The 16,737-nt window shown below is 44.5% G+C and overlaps 1 protein-coding gene across 2 annotated transcripts in view; it reads right to left on the bottom strand.

The window, feature by feature from the left end:
• Positions 1 to 16,737, bottom strand: part of CDH23 (cadherin related 23) — a 1,745,895-nt gene that overhangs the window by 821,817 nt on the left and 907,341 nt on the right. For both annotated transcript variants that reach the window (XR_013214534.1, XM_077259280.1), the window contains exon 13: positions 10,172 to 10,330. Coding sequence is in view for 1 of the 2 variants with exons in the window: in XM_077259280.1 (XP_077115395.1) it covers positions 10,172 to 10,330 (159 nt within the window). In the remaining variant the exon portion in view is untranslated. The remainder of the gene's footprint in view (positions 1 to 10,171; positions 10,331 to 16,737) is intronic.

Here is a 16,737-nt window from a genome sequence, read left to right on the forward strand (position 1 = left end):
TCCCTCTCCTCCTCCTGCTGACCCCGGGCTCCAACACCGCCAGTTGGGGCCCGGTACTGCTAGCTGCACAGAGAAAAACACCTCGCCAATGTGTCAGTGGGGTTCAGCACCGCCAGCTGTTCCCCTGCTGTGCAGCCGGCATCGTGTCCTGCAAAAGCCACGCAGACACTTGCTCTTGTACCTTCTGCTCCCCATCCTGGTTCCAGTACCGTCAGCTGGTTCCGGGCAGAGCCTTTGGCTTAGGTGCCTCCCTCTGGGTATCCGAGTTCCACCAACGTCAGGTGGTCCTTGGTAGTGCTTTCAGGCACGGGTACCTCCTGCTTAGTAACCGGGTTCCAGTAACGTCAGCTGGTCCTCGGTAGTTCCATTGGCTCTTGGACCTTCGGCTACCCATCCGGGTTCCAGCACCGTCAGCTGGTTCTCGGCACTGTCTTTTGCTCTTGTACCTTCTGCTCCCCATCCTGGTTCCAGTACCGTCAGCTGGTTCCGGGCAGAGCCTTTGGCTTAGGTGCCTCCCTCTGGGTATCCGAGTTCCACCAACGTCAGGTGGTCCTTGGTAGTGCTTTCAGGCACGGGTACCTCCTGCTTAGTAACCGGGTTCCAGTAACGTCAGCTGGTCCTCGGTAGTTCCATTGGCTCTTGGACCTTTGGGTAGCCATCCGAGTTCCAGTTCCATCAGCTGGTTCTCGGCATTTTCTCAGCCTTCTTGTACCTTCTGCTACATTTCCAAGTTCAAGAGACTAAACACGATGACCCTGAAGAACACCCCTAAGATGACGACGACACCAGAGACGACAACCACCGTGATGACGACGACCCTGGAGACGATGACCCTGAAGACCACCGTGATGACGACGACCCCGGAGACGACGACCCTGAAGACCACCCCGATGACGATGACCCGGGAGACGACGACCCTGGAGACGACGACGACCTGGAAGACCGAGAAGCAGAAGAACAAGAGGCTGCAGAACAAAGAGCAGAAGAACATTAAGCATAACACTAAATATCAGAGCAAAAAATATTATCTAAATTATAAGCAGAAGAAGACTAAGCAGTGTATGGGGGTGAGTCCGTTCCTCCTCGTGGTGCCCCTGGATAAAGCCTGATGCTGCAGGCCAAACTGAACGCGGACAAATGTAACTGTTTTGTGACAGGCAGAACGGAAGGTGTAATCTTCAAACTTTATAGATAACAACTACAGGAATGCCTGTCACAAATAAGAATATGATGAAGAAGTAGAATATGATGAAGATAATAGTAAAATAAAAAGAATATGAACAATGTAACCCAAAAAATAATAGGTAGAAGATGAAGAAGAAGATGAATAAGGTGAAGAAGTTGATGTCAAAGAAGCTGATGATGAGGATAATGAAGAAGAAAGCGTGGGAGAAGAAAAAAAGAAGGTGAAGGGCGTTGAAGTAGTGAAACATCAATATGTGGCATAAAAAAAAAAAAAAAAATTAACATAGTCAAATTCTTTCTAACGCCGAACGTCATCCAAAAAAAAAAAAATCCTGCTATTCTATTACATTGGGCTAAACCTCTGTGCCTTTAATGTCTCCGCCACGTCCCCCAATACATCCTACATTATTCTTAGTTGTTTTCCTTCATGTAGAATGAACCTACAAGTGTATAAAGGGTTTATTTTAATTCCGATATTTTCGTCCCATTGACTTGCATTGGGATCGGGTATCGGTATCGGATTGGATCCGATATTTTGACGGTATCGGCCGATACTTTCCGATACCGATACTTTCCGATATCGGAAAGTATCGCTCAACACTACTTGTCATCAAAATGAATGAAGCTATGACTTTATCTGATAAACCCTTAATAAAATATACAGTTATATTAAGTACATCCATAGCATTTGCATAACAAAACAGTACAACAACAAAATAACTAAATATACAGGCCCAACAACAACCACAGCAAAATTTTAACAATAACATTTTCAACGGTAAAAAGGGTGAAGATGAGGCTACTAGATCATGGCAGCATTGCTTTATAAAGGTCCCGAAATTTTTTTTACATATAATTTTAGTAACTTAATGTATTGTTAAAATTGAATCCTAGAAACAATATTAGGTAAATGACCCTCTCCAACAGTTTAAGGCCAGTGCTATGAAAAAGTTTATGTAGCGCCCCCACTGCCGCAGGGCCGAGGGGTACCCGGTACCGGGCCTCTGGGTCTCTGCTTCTGGGGTTGTCACGGCGGCTAGGCCCCGGCCCGTGACCCTGCCGTGGGGTGCACAGTGAATGATAGGGGTGGATGTTGGTGGTGCAGTTGTGGGGTGCAGGTCGCGGTAAATAACGAGGACACCAGGTTGCAGTCTCTTTACCTCTTTACTGGAGATCTCTGAGTCCTCAGTCCAGAATACGGTTCACCAGGCTGCGCAAGTCCGGCCGGTCCAATGGCACCTCCAGAGTTCACTTCACAGGTGGAAATCGGTGCCTTCCTTCTTAGCGCTATGTGTTGTAGTCCTTCCCTGCTATGCTTACGGAAAGTACCCCACAACCGTTGTGTCTGTTTCTCGTGTTCCCTCACAACTCGATTAACTGATCTTCTGCTAATCTTCCGTCCCTTCCTGATGTTACAGTTAGAACGGCACCCGTTTGTCGGGTAGGCCTGGAGTTCTTCCGGGACCCTAGAGACGCCCCTCTCCCGCAATTGCCTCCCAAGACTTCATAGGTGATTTAGGTGAGACAGCCCGCCTGAGACTGACTGTCCTGCCGCTGTTTAGAGTATTGCTTGAAGCTGTCTAATGAAATACTCCCTCGGCGTTCCGGCCACCGGTAGTGCGCCTCAGTAGGATGTTGCTCCGGTCTTACAGCACGACCCCTACTGGTATTCTCCTATTGCTTGATCTCGTTTCTCACTCAGCACAATCTATCTCGCTTCTAGTCCTTTCTTGGGTCCCGCTGCTTCCCGGAGCTGGCGCGGACCCGTTACGTTCTTTTCAATGCCAAGCCTCTGTCAGGATCCCACCCCTGACAGAGACCCTACTGTCTCTTCCTCCACAACACCCTCTGCCACTAGGTGTTGCTTCATCCAATCCAGTCAGCTTTCTCATCTAACTTCCTCCCTGACCCCCAGTTTACCCACTATGGTGGGGAGTGGCCTAATGAATAGCACCCTTAGCTCCCCCCCGGAGGCCCGGCTGTGAAATGTATTGGTGTCTGTGATACCTGATCAGATGAACTCCTTCAGTGCCATCGGACGCACCATAGCTCCCCATAGTGGCGGAGCCACAGTACTGCAACGACCAGGACTCTGGGGCGCTGCACTCCCCCCTGGTTAAACACAGTACTCCGGGACTGGGAAGAAAACAACAATACAAGTTTAGCAAAAAGACATACAGTTTGGTTGAGTGCAATAACAATAAGTATACTTGAACAAGCTTCCCTTTATGGGAGGTGAGGACACTTGAACGTTACAAAACATGGTTTAATATCATAGCAACATGCTATAATTAACTTTCCTTACCCAACCGGGTATTCTACTAAGTGCAAAAATTGTTGAACAATAATTTAACCTTGCCTTTAAGGACATACACTCTTAGTCCACTAAAGACCTTCCTATAATCACATTATAAGGTATTTTAACTTTTTCATTCTCCTTCTTTAAATCTGCAGGACCGCCTGTCCTATCGGCACCAGACCTACTGCCTCTCCTTTCTGTTACAGGACCGCCCCTTTCAGCCAGGGCCTACTGCCTTTTCAACTACTATACACAGTATAGAACATAACATTACTTTCAGTTTAAGAGCACTGAGCCATCTCTACATGACTCCTATGAGGACTCAGGGTTTACCTTCTATCCTAACTATCTATCAACATTATCAAGCATTTTCTTCTGAACATTAAGCCTTCTCATTATCTTTCTTTCTATCATGCATGCTGGACTCCACGTCTATCCCTACGGGTCCACTGCATCCTTCTTCTACCTTTCACCTTTTTACTTCTCAGAGCACATCATCAGTATTTCTTCACATTTAACTAATTAAACACATATAACTTTCTCGTACAACATTATCATCACTTTTCTCTCATCAACATTATTGCTACTTGTCTTAAGCAATATTTCTATCGAAATGCGGCAAATGAACATCCCCTTTAAGAGAGGACCAAGTCTCTGTGAGGTAGCGTATTTTCTCAAGCTACCAGTCCATACTCAGCATAGGTTCCAGTGCGGTATCTTCGCAAAGAGTCTCTTTCTAAGTAAAACCAGTAGGAAACACCCTTAAGAAGGTGTGAACTATGTACAAGAAGTTTGTATCATGCACTGTTCATGATTACTGCAGTTCTGTTAACTTTTGTGCAAACTTGAGAACATAAACAAAACAACAAGGATCCCGGGTCAACAAAGGGATCCATAAGTAATTAACCCTGGACGGGTTTAGCAGCAACAGTAACCAAACAGTTAAAGAGAGAACTATTTACAGTTTCAGGTTTCCGAGGCTTAGTTGGACGGCTTCCAGGGCTGCACCTGGCACTTAACCCTTCTTGGCCTGGGCAAAGTGAGGTCCAGGGTTACACCCAGTGCTGGACAAACGCCGTTAATCCGTCTTTCATGTACGATTAAATCATGCGCAGCGATGGAGGTCTGCGCAGCTTGAGTATGGGCATCTGCTGCAGCAGAGGTAGCGGCTGCTGCAAGATCAGTCACTGGAACGGAGTCAGCAGCTGTGGCACTAGCAGTCACTGGAGTGGTGTCGGTCGTCAGGGCAGGGTGGCTCTTCCTACCTGCTTCAGATGCGGTTCCTCCGGTGCCGGTCTGCTCCGTCTCCGCTGGGGTCTGGAACGCTGGCTGCGGGGCCTTGTGCTGCGACGCTGTCATCTCTGCTTGCAGCACCTCGCTTTCCGGCAGGGCCTTGCTTTCTGGCTTCGGAGCGCTGGAACTTCTTTCTTGCTCCGGACCAGACGAGGCTGCCGACAGACGTCTGGCGAGGCTCCCGATGATGGTCTTCTTCCACCCGGCCTCAGTGCTCAGCTGCATCCGCCGGGGTTGATGGATCAGCCCGTCCGCTCCGGTCTGCAGGAGGTCAGCGTCAACTGTGGAGGTCTGGCTGCGGTGCCTCTCCGGGTAGCTGGGGGAGTCCTCGGCTCCGACCCCACGCTCCGGCTCCGGGCGGCTGGCCATGGCGGCCTCCATGTTGCTCGCTCCTTCTTCCTGGTCCTTTTCCCGCTCTCTTCTTCGTGGGCGGTTTCGTTTTCGTTGTCTCTGCCCACCATTAAGGATCAGGAGGCGGATCTCGGCTGCTGACGGACACGTCCTCAAGGGGCCGAGATATTTAGACTGGGCGGCCATTGTCTTTCGCGCTCTTCAGCTTGTTCACGCCCACTTCCACGCCCTTCTTCTTCTCCTGCGCTCTCCTTAGCGCTGTAATGGCGGCGGTTTTGGCGGGAACTTCTGGCGGCAAGTGGCAACACACAGTCCTTGTAATAAAGCACAGTCCAAGCACGATAAATCACAGTTCCAAGGCACACATGACCTGATTCTTCAGGCTTAAGTAGATCCTGTTCGTGACACCAAATTGTAGCGCCCCCACTGCCGCAGGGCTGAGGGGTACCCGGTACCGGGCCTCTGGGTCTCTGCTTCTGGGGTTGTCACGGCGGCTAGGCCCCGGCCCGTGACCCTGCCGTGGGGCGCACAGTGAATGATAGGTGTGGATGTTGGTGGTGCAGTTGTGGGGTGCAGGTCGCGGTAAATAACGAGGACACCAGGTTGCAGTCTCTTTACCTCTTTACTGGAGATCTCTGAGTCCTCAGTCCAGAATACGGTTCACCAGGCTGCGCAAGTCCGGCCGGTCCAATGGCACCTCCAGAGTTCACTTCACAGGTGGAAATCGGTGCCTTCCTTCTTAGCGCTATGTGTTGTAGTCCTTCCCTGCTATGCTTACGGAAAGTACCCCACAACCATTGTGTCTGTTTCTCGTGTTCCCTCACAACTCGATTAACTGATCTTCTGCTAATCTTCCGTCCCTTCCTGATGTTACAGTTAGAACGGCACCCGTTTGTCGGGTAGGCCTGGAGTTCTTCCAGGACCCTAGAGACGCCCCTCTCCCGCAATTGCCTCCCAAGACTTCATAGGTGATTTAGTTGAGACAGCCCGCCTGAGACTGACTGTCCTGCCGCTGTTTAGAGTATTGCTTGAAGCTGTCTAATGAAATACTCCCTCGGCGTTCCGGCCACCGGTAGTGCGCCTCAGTAGGATGTTGCTCCGGTCTTACAGCACGACCCCTACTGGTATTCTCCTATTGCTTGATCTCGTTTCTCACTCAGCACAATCTATCTCGCTTCTAGTCCTTTCTTGGGTCCCGCCGCTTCCCGGAGCTGGCGCGGACCCGTTACGTTCTTTTCAATGCCAAGCCTCTGTCAGGATCCCACCCCTGACAGAGACCCTACTGTCTCTTCCTCCACAACACCCTCTGCCACTAGGTGTTGCTTCGTCCAATCCAGTCAGCTTTCTCATCTAACTTCCTCCCTGACCCCCAGTTTACCCACTATGGTGGGGAGTGGCCTAATGAATAGCACCCTTAGCTCCCCCCCGGAGGCCCGGCTGTGAAATGTATTGGTGTCTGTGATACCTGATCAGATGAACTCCTTCAGTGCCATCGGACGCACCATAGCTCCCCATAGTGGCGGAGCCACAGTACTGCAACGACCAGGACTCTGGGGCGCTGCATTTACATACTGTATTTGTATTCTAAAATTGATATTTTGCCTTACATTTATTTGTTGCTGTTTATAAAGCATTGCCATTTAATAAAATAAAGCAATATTCAACTACCTGAGTAATAACCACATAATGATAACAAAACATTGTGGACGGTCTATGTAGGGGCCAAACAATCTCCCTCTGAATTTCACTAGAACAACACTCTCATTTTGCTCAGCAATTGTCATTTGTCACTTTCTATTGTAACTCCATTTACAGGCCTGAGAAATATCTTTTTATGGTATAAATAGGTTCATAAATATGAAATGATGATTGACTACATGATGCAGGTTTGAATGACCATGCTTCGAAGTGGACATTTTCTCCATTAGTGTGGTAATGTGATATATCACAAGGTTAAATGATATTTACAGCTATGAGAAAAACTACAGTTGAAAAATTCATAGGAATAAGACAACTAGGTTAAAAGCTCTAAGGTCATATCCACAGCGCAGGAACGGCATGTGTGAAATTGGCTTTAAGCGAGTACCAACTAGTTATGATTTTTAACATTTGACCAATTCTGTGACCTTTTCAAATATCGACATACAGTAGAACAAAAAAAAGTATTTTATGTAATTTTTCAAATTGTAATTCTGAAAAACTTGATATTAAAAAGGATACACTCATCTTTTGGTGCTTAACATCTTGATTTGCTAAACATCTGCTGGAAACACTGAGGGTTGTTGCCCATCTATCATCAAGCCCAATTTTCCTTGCCTTGCTTATTTTCCTATGTATAAGTAGGATTCACAAACATCAGAAATGCTGCAGGTTTTCCTGGGTGGTTTGTGCACAGAAAATCTCCAGTGGATTACAGTACTAGCCATGGAAATAAGGTATGAACAAACATAATTCAGATGTTATGAAAATTCTCATGTGAATATTGACCTGCGATACAGAGTTATACATTTACATTTCTGGGGTAAAAAGAGCAAGAATTTGTTGCAGATTTTGCTGATCGAATTTAATACAAAAATAAACTGTGATCCCAATTTTATTATTGCAGACTTTTCTGTGGATTTCCTGGTTAATTCAAACGTCCAGATAAATTAGAATGAAACCTGCCATATCTGATCTGTTGGTATAGGGTAAATCTGCAGGTTAATAGCGTTATCAAGGTTCCTGGCTGCTGCACTGACAGTGCAGTGCAAGAGAGAAAAAGCTTTATTTCTGCCATGAGCCAATGGCTTTCAGTTATACTCGCGTGACCAATGCTACCACAATCATTGCTCAAAGCCCTAAAAGCGAGGGCTGTAAGCACGCCTCAGCAATGACGGCAGCCGATTCAATATTGATGCTCTACTTAACCAGCTGTCAGTCAAAGTCCCGAGCAGTGCTGAAGGCACCCAGAAGAAATAAAGCTTATTTTCTACCTGGTGCCGGGCTTTTACTACACCGGCCGGGCACCTCATACCGCTATTAACCTACCGTACATATTATTCCTATATTTGCAGATTAATAGCATTTTCAGACATGACAGGTTCCCTTTAAAACTAAAAAAACCACTTACCTCCTTTGTTGCTTCCACATCAATGCACCCTTTGTTCACCACAGTTCATTCTATATTGACATTATGTCAACATATGACTACTGGGGTCACATGTGATGACATCAGTGTTCCAGTTAGTAATTTGCATCAGTTGTTATAAGTTAAAACCAGGAGTAGAACCAACAGTGAGACCAGGTTTAATAGAAAGATTTGCAAATCTCCTATTCTTTGGAGCCACACCTGGTTCGGGCTTTCAAGTATTGATGCAAAATACCAATAAATCTACTGACCATTGCAAGTGGCCTAACTATCTACCTAGAAAGCTAGAATTCCAGCAAAGGGTTCTTCTCACCTTTGTGGTACATGAATGAACTGCCTCCTGTCTTCCTACTTGCTGTGGGCATTGAGAAGTGGGCAGTTCAGACTAGTGACATTGTGGTGGCGCTGGCACAAACTGTGCACTATCCACTTTTACCTGTACAGCATCAGAGGAGCTCGGTTCCACTGAATCTGGCCTCATCTGGAGATAAAAGTAGGTTCCAGTGATCTGGTTAGCTTTAGGGAAAAGCTTACTAGCTCTATAGGAAACACATTGTAAGCACCATGCATGGTCAACCACCTCTGCTAGACTAAGCAATGGATGGTAGCCAAAACAACAAGCAGTAAAAGAAAAAAAGAAAAATCACTCTATTAGAACAAAGAGGACTTTTGATAAATAAATTCAAAAGTTGTTTTTTTATAAAGTTGCATTGCTTTTACTAGTGTTGCAATGTTTCCCAATTAAGAGGATAGTTCCTTCATTTCTAACATTTTTTTTCTCCATAAAAGCCAGAAATCAATCCTAAGTAAGCTAAAAAAAAGGTCTGCAAGCCCAATGTTAGTGAACTGAGTAGTGGGCAATCATGCATACCATGGCTTCATTCAACCCCTCTTCTCGAGATTGGCAGCATATACTGTACCACTTATCCTGGCAATGGTGGGTATCATACGGGCAAGTACAAATGCCTTCCTAAATGTTACCCTTTTCTCAACATACCCCAATGTGTTACTTATCTGAAGGAAGCTACACTCATAATTCCACATATTATAGATAGGACAGGGTTTTTTATTTCTGTGAAATATATTGTTGTCCTTGGATTCAAGGCTTTAGCCTTCAATTTCATCCGGTTATATAAGATACCTAGATGGTGTTAGGAAAAATGTACCATGGCTTCATTGTGCTACGTATAGTCAAGTCCAAACTAATACAACGCTTCAAAACTGTGGATCAGACTTCAGAAATATAACACCAGGAAGAGCTATTCTTCCATTTTACAGTTCTCTGCATGTAAGCCAATGTATGAAATCAATTCCAACACTAGAAAAAAACAACTTCGATGCATTTGGATTTCATCCACCTAGATGTACCCACACTATTTGTCAAATATAAATGGCTTAAAATGACATTCAGTCGGGTACTTAAATCTGTCCCTCAGTGTCAGCACCAAGTCTTACTATCACAATTACACATCTATATATCTACACATTTATATGGCAGGAGATTTACAGTTTAAAGAGAAAATGTGAAAAATATACTTTTTACTTTGTTTTCAGCATTTCGTTTCACTATTCCTAATATTGTCAAGTGTGTCCTGTATCTTTCCTATATACGGCACACTGCACTGGAGAAATATGATTTATGCTACTGATGATAAGCAGGATAATATCATCTTACCTTTTCTATTTGATATGGGCAAAAAATTTAAAAGTGAAGGAAACAGCGAATATCGCAAGCTGAAACTTGATTATGCATTGTTGTATAACAACCCAGCACTTTGTAATTCATGCCTGAAATATCTGCTTCTTATAAAACCTGGTTAAGAATTCTAACCTCACCGGCAGAATTCATGTGAGGACCGAAACTAAGTAAACAGTAACACAATAACCTGGAAAGTAATGCATAAAATGTCACTCACGGAAACTTGGAGGATCTTGGTTCCCACAGTAACATTCTCATACAAAGTGATGTTGTAGAGCGCTTGGCTGAAGATAGGACGGTTATCATTTTCGTTGATCAGGTTAATTTTCACCTGGGAAAATCCCACATGGTCCAAGACGCTTTCATTTGCAAACAGCTGCAAAATAGAAACTGTGTTATGTTCTTCTAGGAATAAAGAAATAAAACCACATTAAATATGAAGCATTTCCCGTCTACTTTATAATTAACCCTTCTGAGGGACGATAATGTCATTACAACATGGCAGCCTTATAGAGAAGATAAAAGGGTAGGCCACCTCTCAGAATTAATTCTTAATGCGCTGTCAACCTCAACTAGGCATATATGATGTATGACTGAGCACACTGTGACTCCATCTGCCTCATCACTGCCAATAGCCAGTGCGTATGCCCAAATCCCATTTGATGGGGGTTCAGACGTAAGCAATGACAGAGCTAGTGAACTTAAAGGGACTCTGTCACCTGAATTTGCAGGGAACAATTTTCAATCATATGGGCGGGGTTTTCAGGTGTTTGATTCACCCTTTCCTTACCCGCTGGCTGCATGCTGGCTGCAATATTGGATTGAAGTTCATTCTCTGTCCTCCGTAGTACATGCCTGCACAAGGCAATCTTGCCTTATGCAGGCGTGTACTATGGAGGACAGAGAATGAACTTCAATCCAATATTGCAGCCAGCATGCAGCTAGCGGGTAAGGAAAGGGTGAATCAAACACCTGAAAACCCCGCCCATATGATTGAAAATTGTTCCCTCCAAATTCAGGTGACAGAGTCCCTTTAAGGTACAATGTAATGTGAATAGTGACTTAGTAGTCAACACCTACACTCTGTAGTAATGACACCAATTTCAGAAAAACGACATCATTATAGAGGGTAGTTGTTTCTCTCCTCATCTTGTAAATATTACACCATTATTTGCTGCCATTTAAACTTGATATTCAACATCTATTTGATTAACGCATGTTATGGTCTTAGCAGATGTGGCAATATTTTATATAGCAGTCTATCTACCAGTACTCTTTTTCTTATGGTTGCACAACTGTAATCATGTCTCTTTATTTTATCTATTTCCCTCATTAAATATTTTAAGGATTTATTTAATAAATACCAATCCTATTCTATTGCCTTTGTAACTATTTCTCTGAGAATTGTTTTCATAGCAACCCAAACTAATTAGGTCCAGATTAAACAGCAAGAATTTCTTGACATACCAAGCCTTGCAATTACAGAATATGTATTAAAGTGTTATGAAATGCAGTCAGGCTACACAAAATGAAAGGGGTTGCACTCTGTATACAGCTCTGGCAAAAATTAAGAGACCAGCAGATTAAAACCCTGTCATGGGCAGCCCAATCTCCAGACCTGAACCCCATTGAAAACCTCTGGAATGTAATCAAGAGGATGATGGATAGTCACAACCCATCAAACAAAGAAGAACTGCTTACATTTTTGCGCCAGAAGCAGTGTGAAAGACTGGTGGAAAGCATGCCAAGATGCATGAAAGCTGTGAATAAAATCATGGTTATTCCACAAAATAGTGATTTCTGAACTCTTCCTGAGTTAAAACATTCAAATTGTTGTTACTAAATGATAATGAGCTTGTTTTCTTTGCATTATTTGAGGTCTGAAAGCCCTGTTTTTTTTTTTTCTAATTTTGACCAATTTATTGCTTGGAAATTCGGAAACATGTTGTCAGTAGTTTATAGAATAAATAAAAAAATTATATTTTACTCAAAAATATACCTATAAAGAGAAAAATTAGACAAACTGACCATTTTGCACTGGTCTCTTAATTTTTGCCAGAAGCTGTATATTGGATATATATCATATACTTGATGACACGCTAAAAGGGAGGAGTCACAGCCTTAGGCCTCACTCCCACCTGCGTATAAATAAGCCAAGTGCATTGAGATAAAATATTGCATTGCACTCTGACCAACGGTACAATGAGGCAGTGTTCATCTGCAAGTTTTTCCTGAGCTAAGGAAAAAATCGCAGCTTGGGTGTATGGCTGCGTATATCGAACGAGACTCACCAATGTAATCAACGGGTGTGAGATAAAAATCGGACGACGCACGGACCATGCGTATGTCATATAATTTTTAAGCACACATCTCAAAGGAACCACAAAATGTTATTAGCCAAGTATAGTAAATTCACAGCCAGAACCCTCAAAATAGATAGATATTGTAAGGCAGTGAGGTGGATCATATGCGAGGGTCGATATGCATTCCTCAGGATATGCATAGAAGTGTATTGAGGCCGCTGGAGTGCATTGCAGTCACAGCCATAGCTGTGGTTGCAGTGCAGAATAAAAGTAAGTGGGGACCTGGTCAAGTTATTTGGCCAAGGCAATTTTAAGGAAAACCCGTTAAAGGCTTTTCTTTTTGGAGTAAACTACAGGATGGTAGTGGGGCGGTTCACTCCCTTCAGCTGGGTCTTACAAGTGGCCCATGGCCACAGATTCCATTTTAAAAGCCCGGCAGCAAAGGTTTGGGTGTGTCAATGTTGGTGTGCAGTTAACACAGAGCCAAGGGAAGCGGACTGGTGCCCCCTCGGCGTGACAGTTTCCCATGGCAACCAGTCTCAGATATGGTCTCTCTTGATGCCCCGGTTGCGATCTGGAGGATACTATTTTGCCTTTTCATTTGTGAGATTTTGGACATTACAAGGTACTTTGCTTTGAACTTTACTTGGTCACTGGCTCATTACTGCGTGGTGTGAACACCGCTGCATTACAATAGATAGAGTATATAGATGTCCTGTAGATATGTAATTTCACAAGTCCTTTACATATAATAAACTTGCACCATTTAGTGTCTTTCATGTGACACTAAAGAGTGTTGATGCTGGTTTAACATAATGAATAAATAATTTAAAAAAACAACTTGGTTCCCTCCTATTTTTGATAACTAGTAAAGGTAAAGCAGACAGCTGTGGGCTTATATTATGAGGCTGGGAAGGTCCCTAGTTATAGGGCCCATCCCAGCCAAAATACATGCCCACAGATGCCCCGAAGTCATGCATCACAAGAGATGAACCTAATTATGGTGCTTAGCCTGGCTCTTCCTGATGCCCTGGTGCGTTGGCAACCAGGGTAATGGTAGTTGGGGTTGATGTCAGCTGTGATTTGTCAAAAAACGCCACTGGTATCAAGCCCTGGGGTTAGTAATGGGGAGGTGTCAGATGTTGAGAATCCTCTGAAACTTGATCAGCACTTTGAATTTTAAATAACAGTAAATTTATATGAACAAGTGTTATCAAACTTATTGTAAAACCTGCAAATTACTGGAAGTAAAAACAAATAGCTATCTCTCTCTATCAAGATACATGTATACAGTACAGACCAAAAGTTTGGACACACCTTCTCATTTAAAGATTTTTCTGTATTTTATGACTATGAAAATTGTACATTCACACTGAAGGCATCAACACTATGAATTAACACATGTGGAATTATATACTTACCAAAAAAGTGTGAAACAACTGAAATTATGTCTTATATTCTAGGATTTTCAAAGTAGCCACCTTTTGCTTTGATGACTGCTTTGCACACTCTCGGCATTCTCTTGATGAGCTTCAAGAGGTAGTCACCAGAATTGGTTTTCACTTCACAGGTGTGCCCTGTCAGGTTTAATAAGTGGGATTTCTTGCCTTATAAATGGGGTTGGGACCATCAGTTGTGTTGTGCAGAAGTCTGGTGAATACACAGCTGATAGTCCTACTGAATAGACTGTTAGAATTTGTATTATTTCAAGAAAAAAGCAGTAAAAAAAGTAAAGAAAAATGAGTGGCCATCATTACTTTAAAAAATGAAGGTCAGTCAGTCTGAAAAATTGGGCAAACTTTGAAAGTGTCCCCAAATGCAGTGGCAAAAACCATCAAGCGCTACAAAGAAACTGGCTCAGATGAGGACCCCCAGGAAAAGAAGACCAAGAGTCCCCTCTGCTTCTGAGGATAAGTTTATCCGAGTCACCAGCCTCAGAAATCGCAGGTTAACGGCAGCTCAGATTAGAGACCAGGTCAATGCCACACAGAGTTCTAGGAGCAGACACATCTCTAAACAACTGTTAAGAGGAGACTTTGTGCAGCAGGCCTTCATGGTAAAATAGCTGCTAGGAAACCACTGCTAAGGACAGGCAACAAGCAGAAGAGACTTGTTTGGGCTAAAGAACACAAGGAATGGGCATTAGACCAGTGGAAATCTGTTCTTTGGTCTGATGAGTCCAAATTTGAGATCTTTGGTTCCAACCACCGTGTCTTTGTGCGACGCAGAAAAGGTGAACGGATGGACTCTACATCCCTGGTTCCCACCGTGAAGCATGGAGGAGGAGGTGTGATGGTGTGTGGGTGCTTTGCTGGTGACACTGTTGGGGATTTATTCAAAAGTGAAGGCATACTGAACCAGCACGGCTACCACAGCATCTTGCAGCGGCATGCTATTCCATCCGGCTTGCGTTTAGTTGGACCATCATTTATTTTTCAACAGGACAATGACGCCAAACACACCTCCAGGCTATGTAAGGGCTATTTGACCAAGAAGGAGAGTTATGGGGTGCTACGCCAGATGACCTGGCCTCCAGAGTCACCAGACCTGAACCCAATCGAGATGGTTTGGGGTGAGCTGGACTGCAAAGTGAAGGCAAAAGGGCCAACAAGTGATAAGCATCTCTGGGAACTCCTTCAAGATTGTTGGAAGACCATTCCCAGTGACTACCTCTTGAAGCTCATCAAGAGAATGACAAGAGTGTGCAAAGCAGTTATCAAAGCAAAAGGTGGCTACTTTGAATGACCTAGAATATAAGACACAATTTCAGTTGTTTCACACTTTTTTGTTAAGTATGTAATTCCACATGTGTTAATTCATAGTTTTGATGCCTTCAGTGTGAATGTACAATTTTCATAGTCATGAAAATACAGCAAAATCTTTAAATGAGAAGGTGTGTCTGTACTGTATATAAATTGTGATGCAGTGACCCCTGTTACAGGTAGGGGGCGCTGCATGGTCTCCTCAGAATACGCACGGAGGCATATTGAGGTCATATGAATGCATGGCAGTCGCATGTATAACTATGGTGATGAGACAAAGTCCGGCATTATTGTGAATGTCCGGTATGTGTCACAGAGGAAGATACTCTGCACTGTAAGCCAGAAATAAGGTTGTTCTGGGACCTGTAGTGCCACAAGTATTTGTGTAGCTTTAAAGGAAGGCTTGCAGGGTTAGTTTGAGAGCTGGGTGGGTCAAACTAACCACACACACCTCCCACCTATGGCAGTGGTTACAAGTATGTAATGTGACCAAGGTGTAAGTCACATAGTTTCCTGTGTATGGATCTGAATGGGTCTTTGCTGTAAGGTCCTGTGAGAGGAAAGGCCTGGGTGTTGGGAGGTCCAGAGTAGGGACCAGATCCCTGAACAGCACCTGTTGAAGCTGTGATCCAGAGACGCCTGGGTGTTGGGAGGTTTAGAGTGAGGACCGGATCCCTGAAGAGCACCTGGTGAGGCCGTGATCCTGAGTGGCCTTTGCATTGAGAGGTCTTGTGTGTGGAATGGATCCCTGAAAAGCACGAGGTGAGGCCATGGATCTGCAGAGCTGGTGACGGCTACTGTGTTGGCGGAAGCTACTGTCCTTCGGTGGGTCTGGAACCGACTAGTGTATGTCTTTCAGGCAAGTTTGTGATCCCCGTAATGCAGCTTCTCCAGTGGATATAATGAACTGTTCAGCATGTGATCTCCCATCGAAACTGGGCAGAGAAGTCTGGCGTGTTTAGAGACTCTGTATTAAAGCTGAGTACTAAGAAGCATTATGAACTGTGCGGTCACACATGGTTACTGGACAGACTGGGGTCCAGCATGTTTAGTGACCACAACTTAATGACATGTTCTGATACAATTAATGTTGAGCATTCCGATACCGCAAGTATCGGGTATCGGCCGATTTGGGGTATCGGAATTCTGATACCGAGTTCCGATATTTTTGTGATATCGGAATCGGAAGTTCCCAGTGTATGCTTCCCAGGGTCTGGAGGAGAGGAGACTCTCCTTCAGGCCCTGGGATCCATATTCATGTAAAAAATAAAGAATTAAAATAAAAAATATGGATATACTCACCCGTCCGGCGACCCCTGGACCTTACCGATGTAACCGGCAGCCTCCGTTCCTAAGAATGAGGAGTTTAGGACCTGCGATGATGTCGTGGCTTGTGATTGGTCGCGTGAGCGGTCAAATGAGCGGTCACGCGACCAATCACAAGCCGCGACGTCATCGAAAGTCCTAAACTCCTCATTCTTAGGAACGGAGGCTGCCGGTTACATCGCTAAGGTCCAGGGGCCGCCGGACGGGTGAGTATATCCATATTTTTTATTTTAATTCTTTATTGTTTACATGAATATGGATCCCAGGGCCTGAAGGAGAGTTTCCTCTCCTTCAGACCCTGGGAACCATCCAGGATACCTTCCGATACTTGTGTCCCATTGACTTGTATTGGTATCGGGTATCGGTATCGGCGATATCCGATATTTTTCGGA

The sequence above is a fragment of the Ranitomeya variabilis genome, chromosome 4, assembly GCF_051348905.1.
Source record: "Ranitomeya variabilis isolate aRanVar5 chromosome 4, aRanVar5.hap1, whole genome shotgun sequence".
NCBI classification, from domain to species: Eukaryota; Metazoa; Chordata; class Amphibia; order Anura; family Dendrobatidae; genus Ranitomeya; species Ranitomeya variabilis.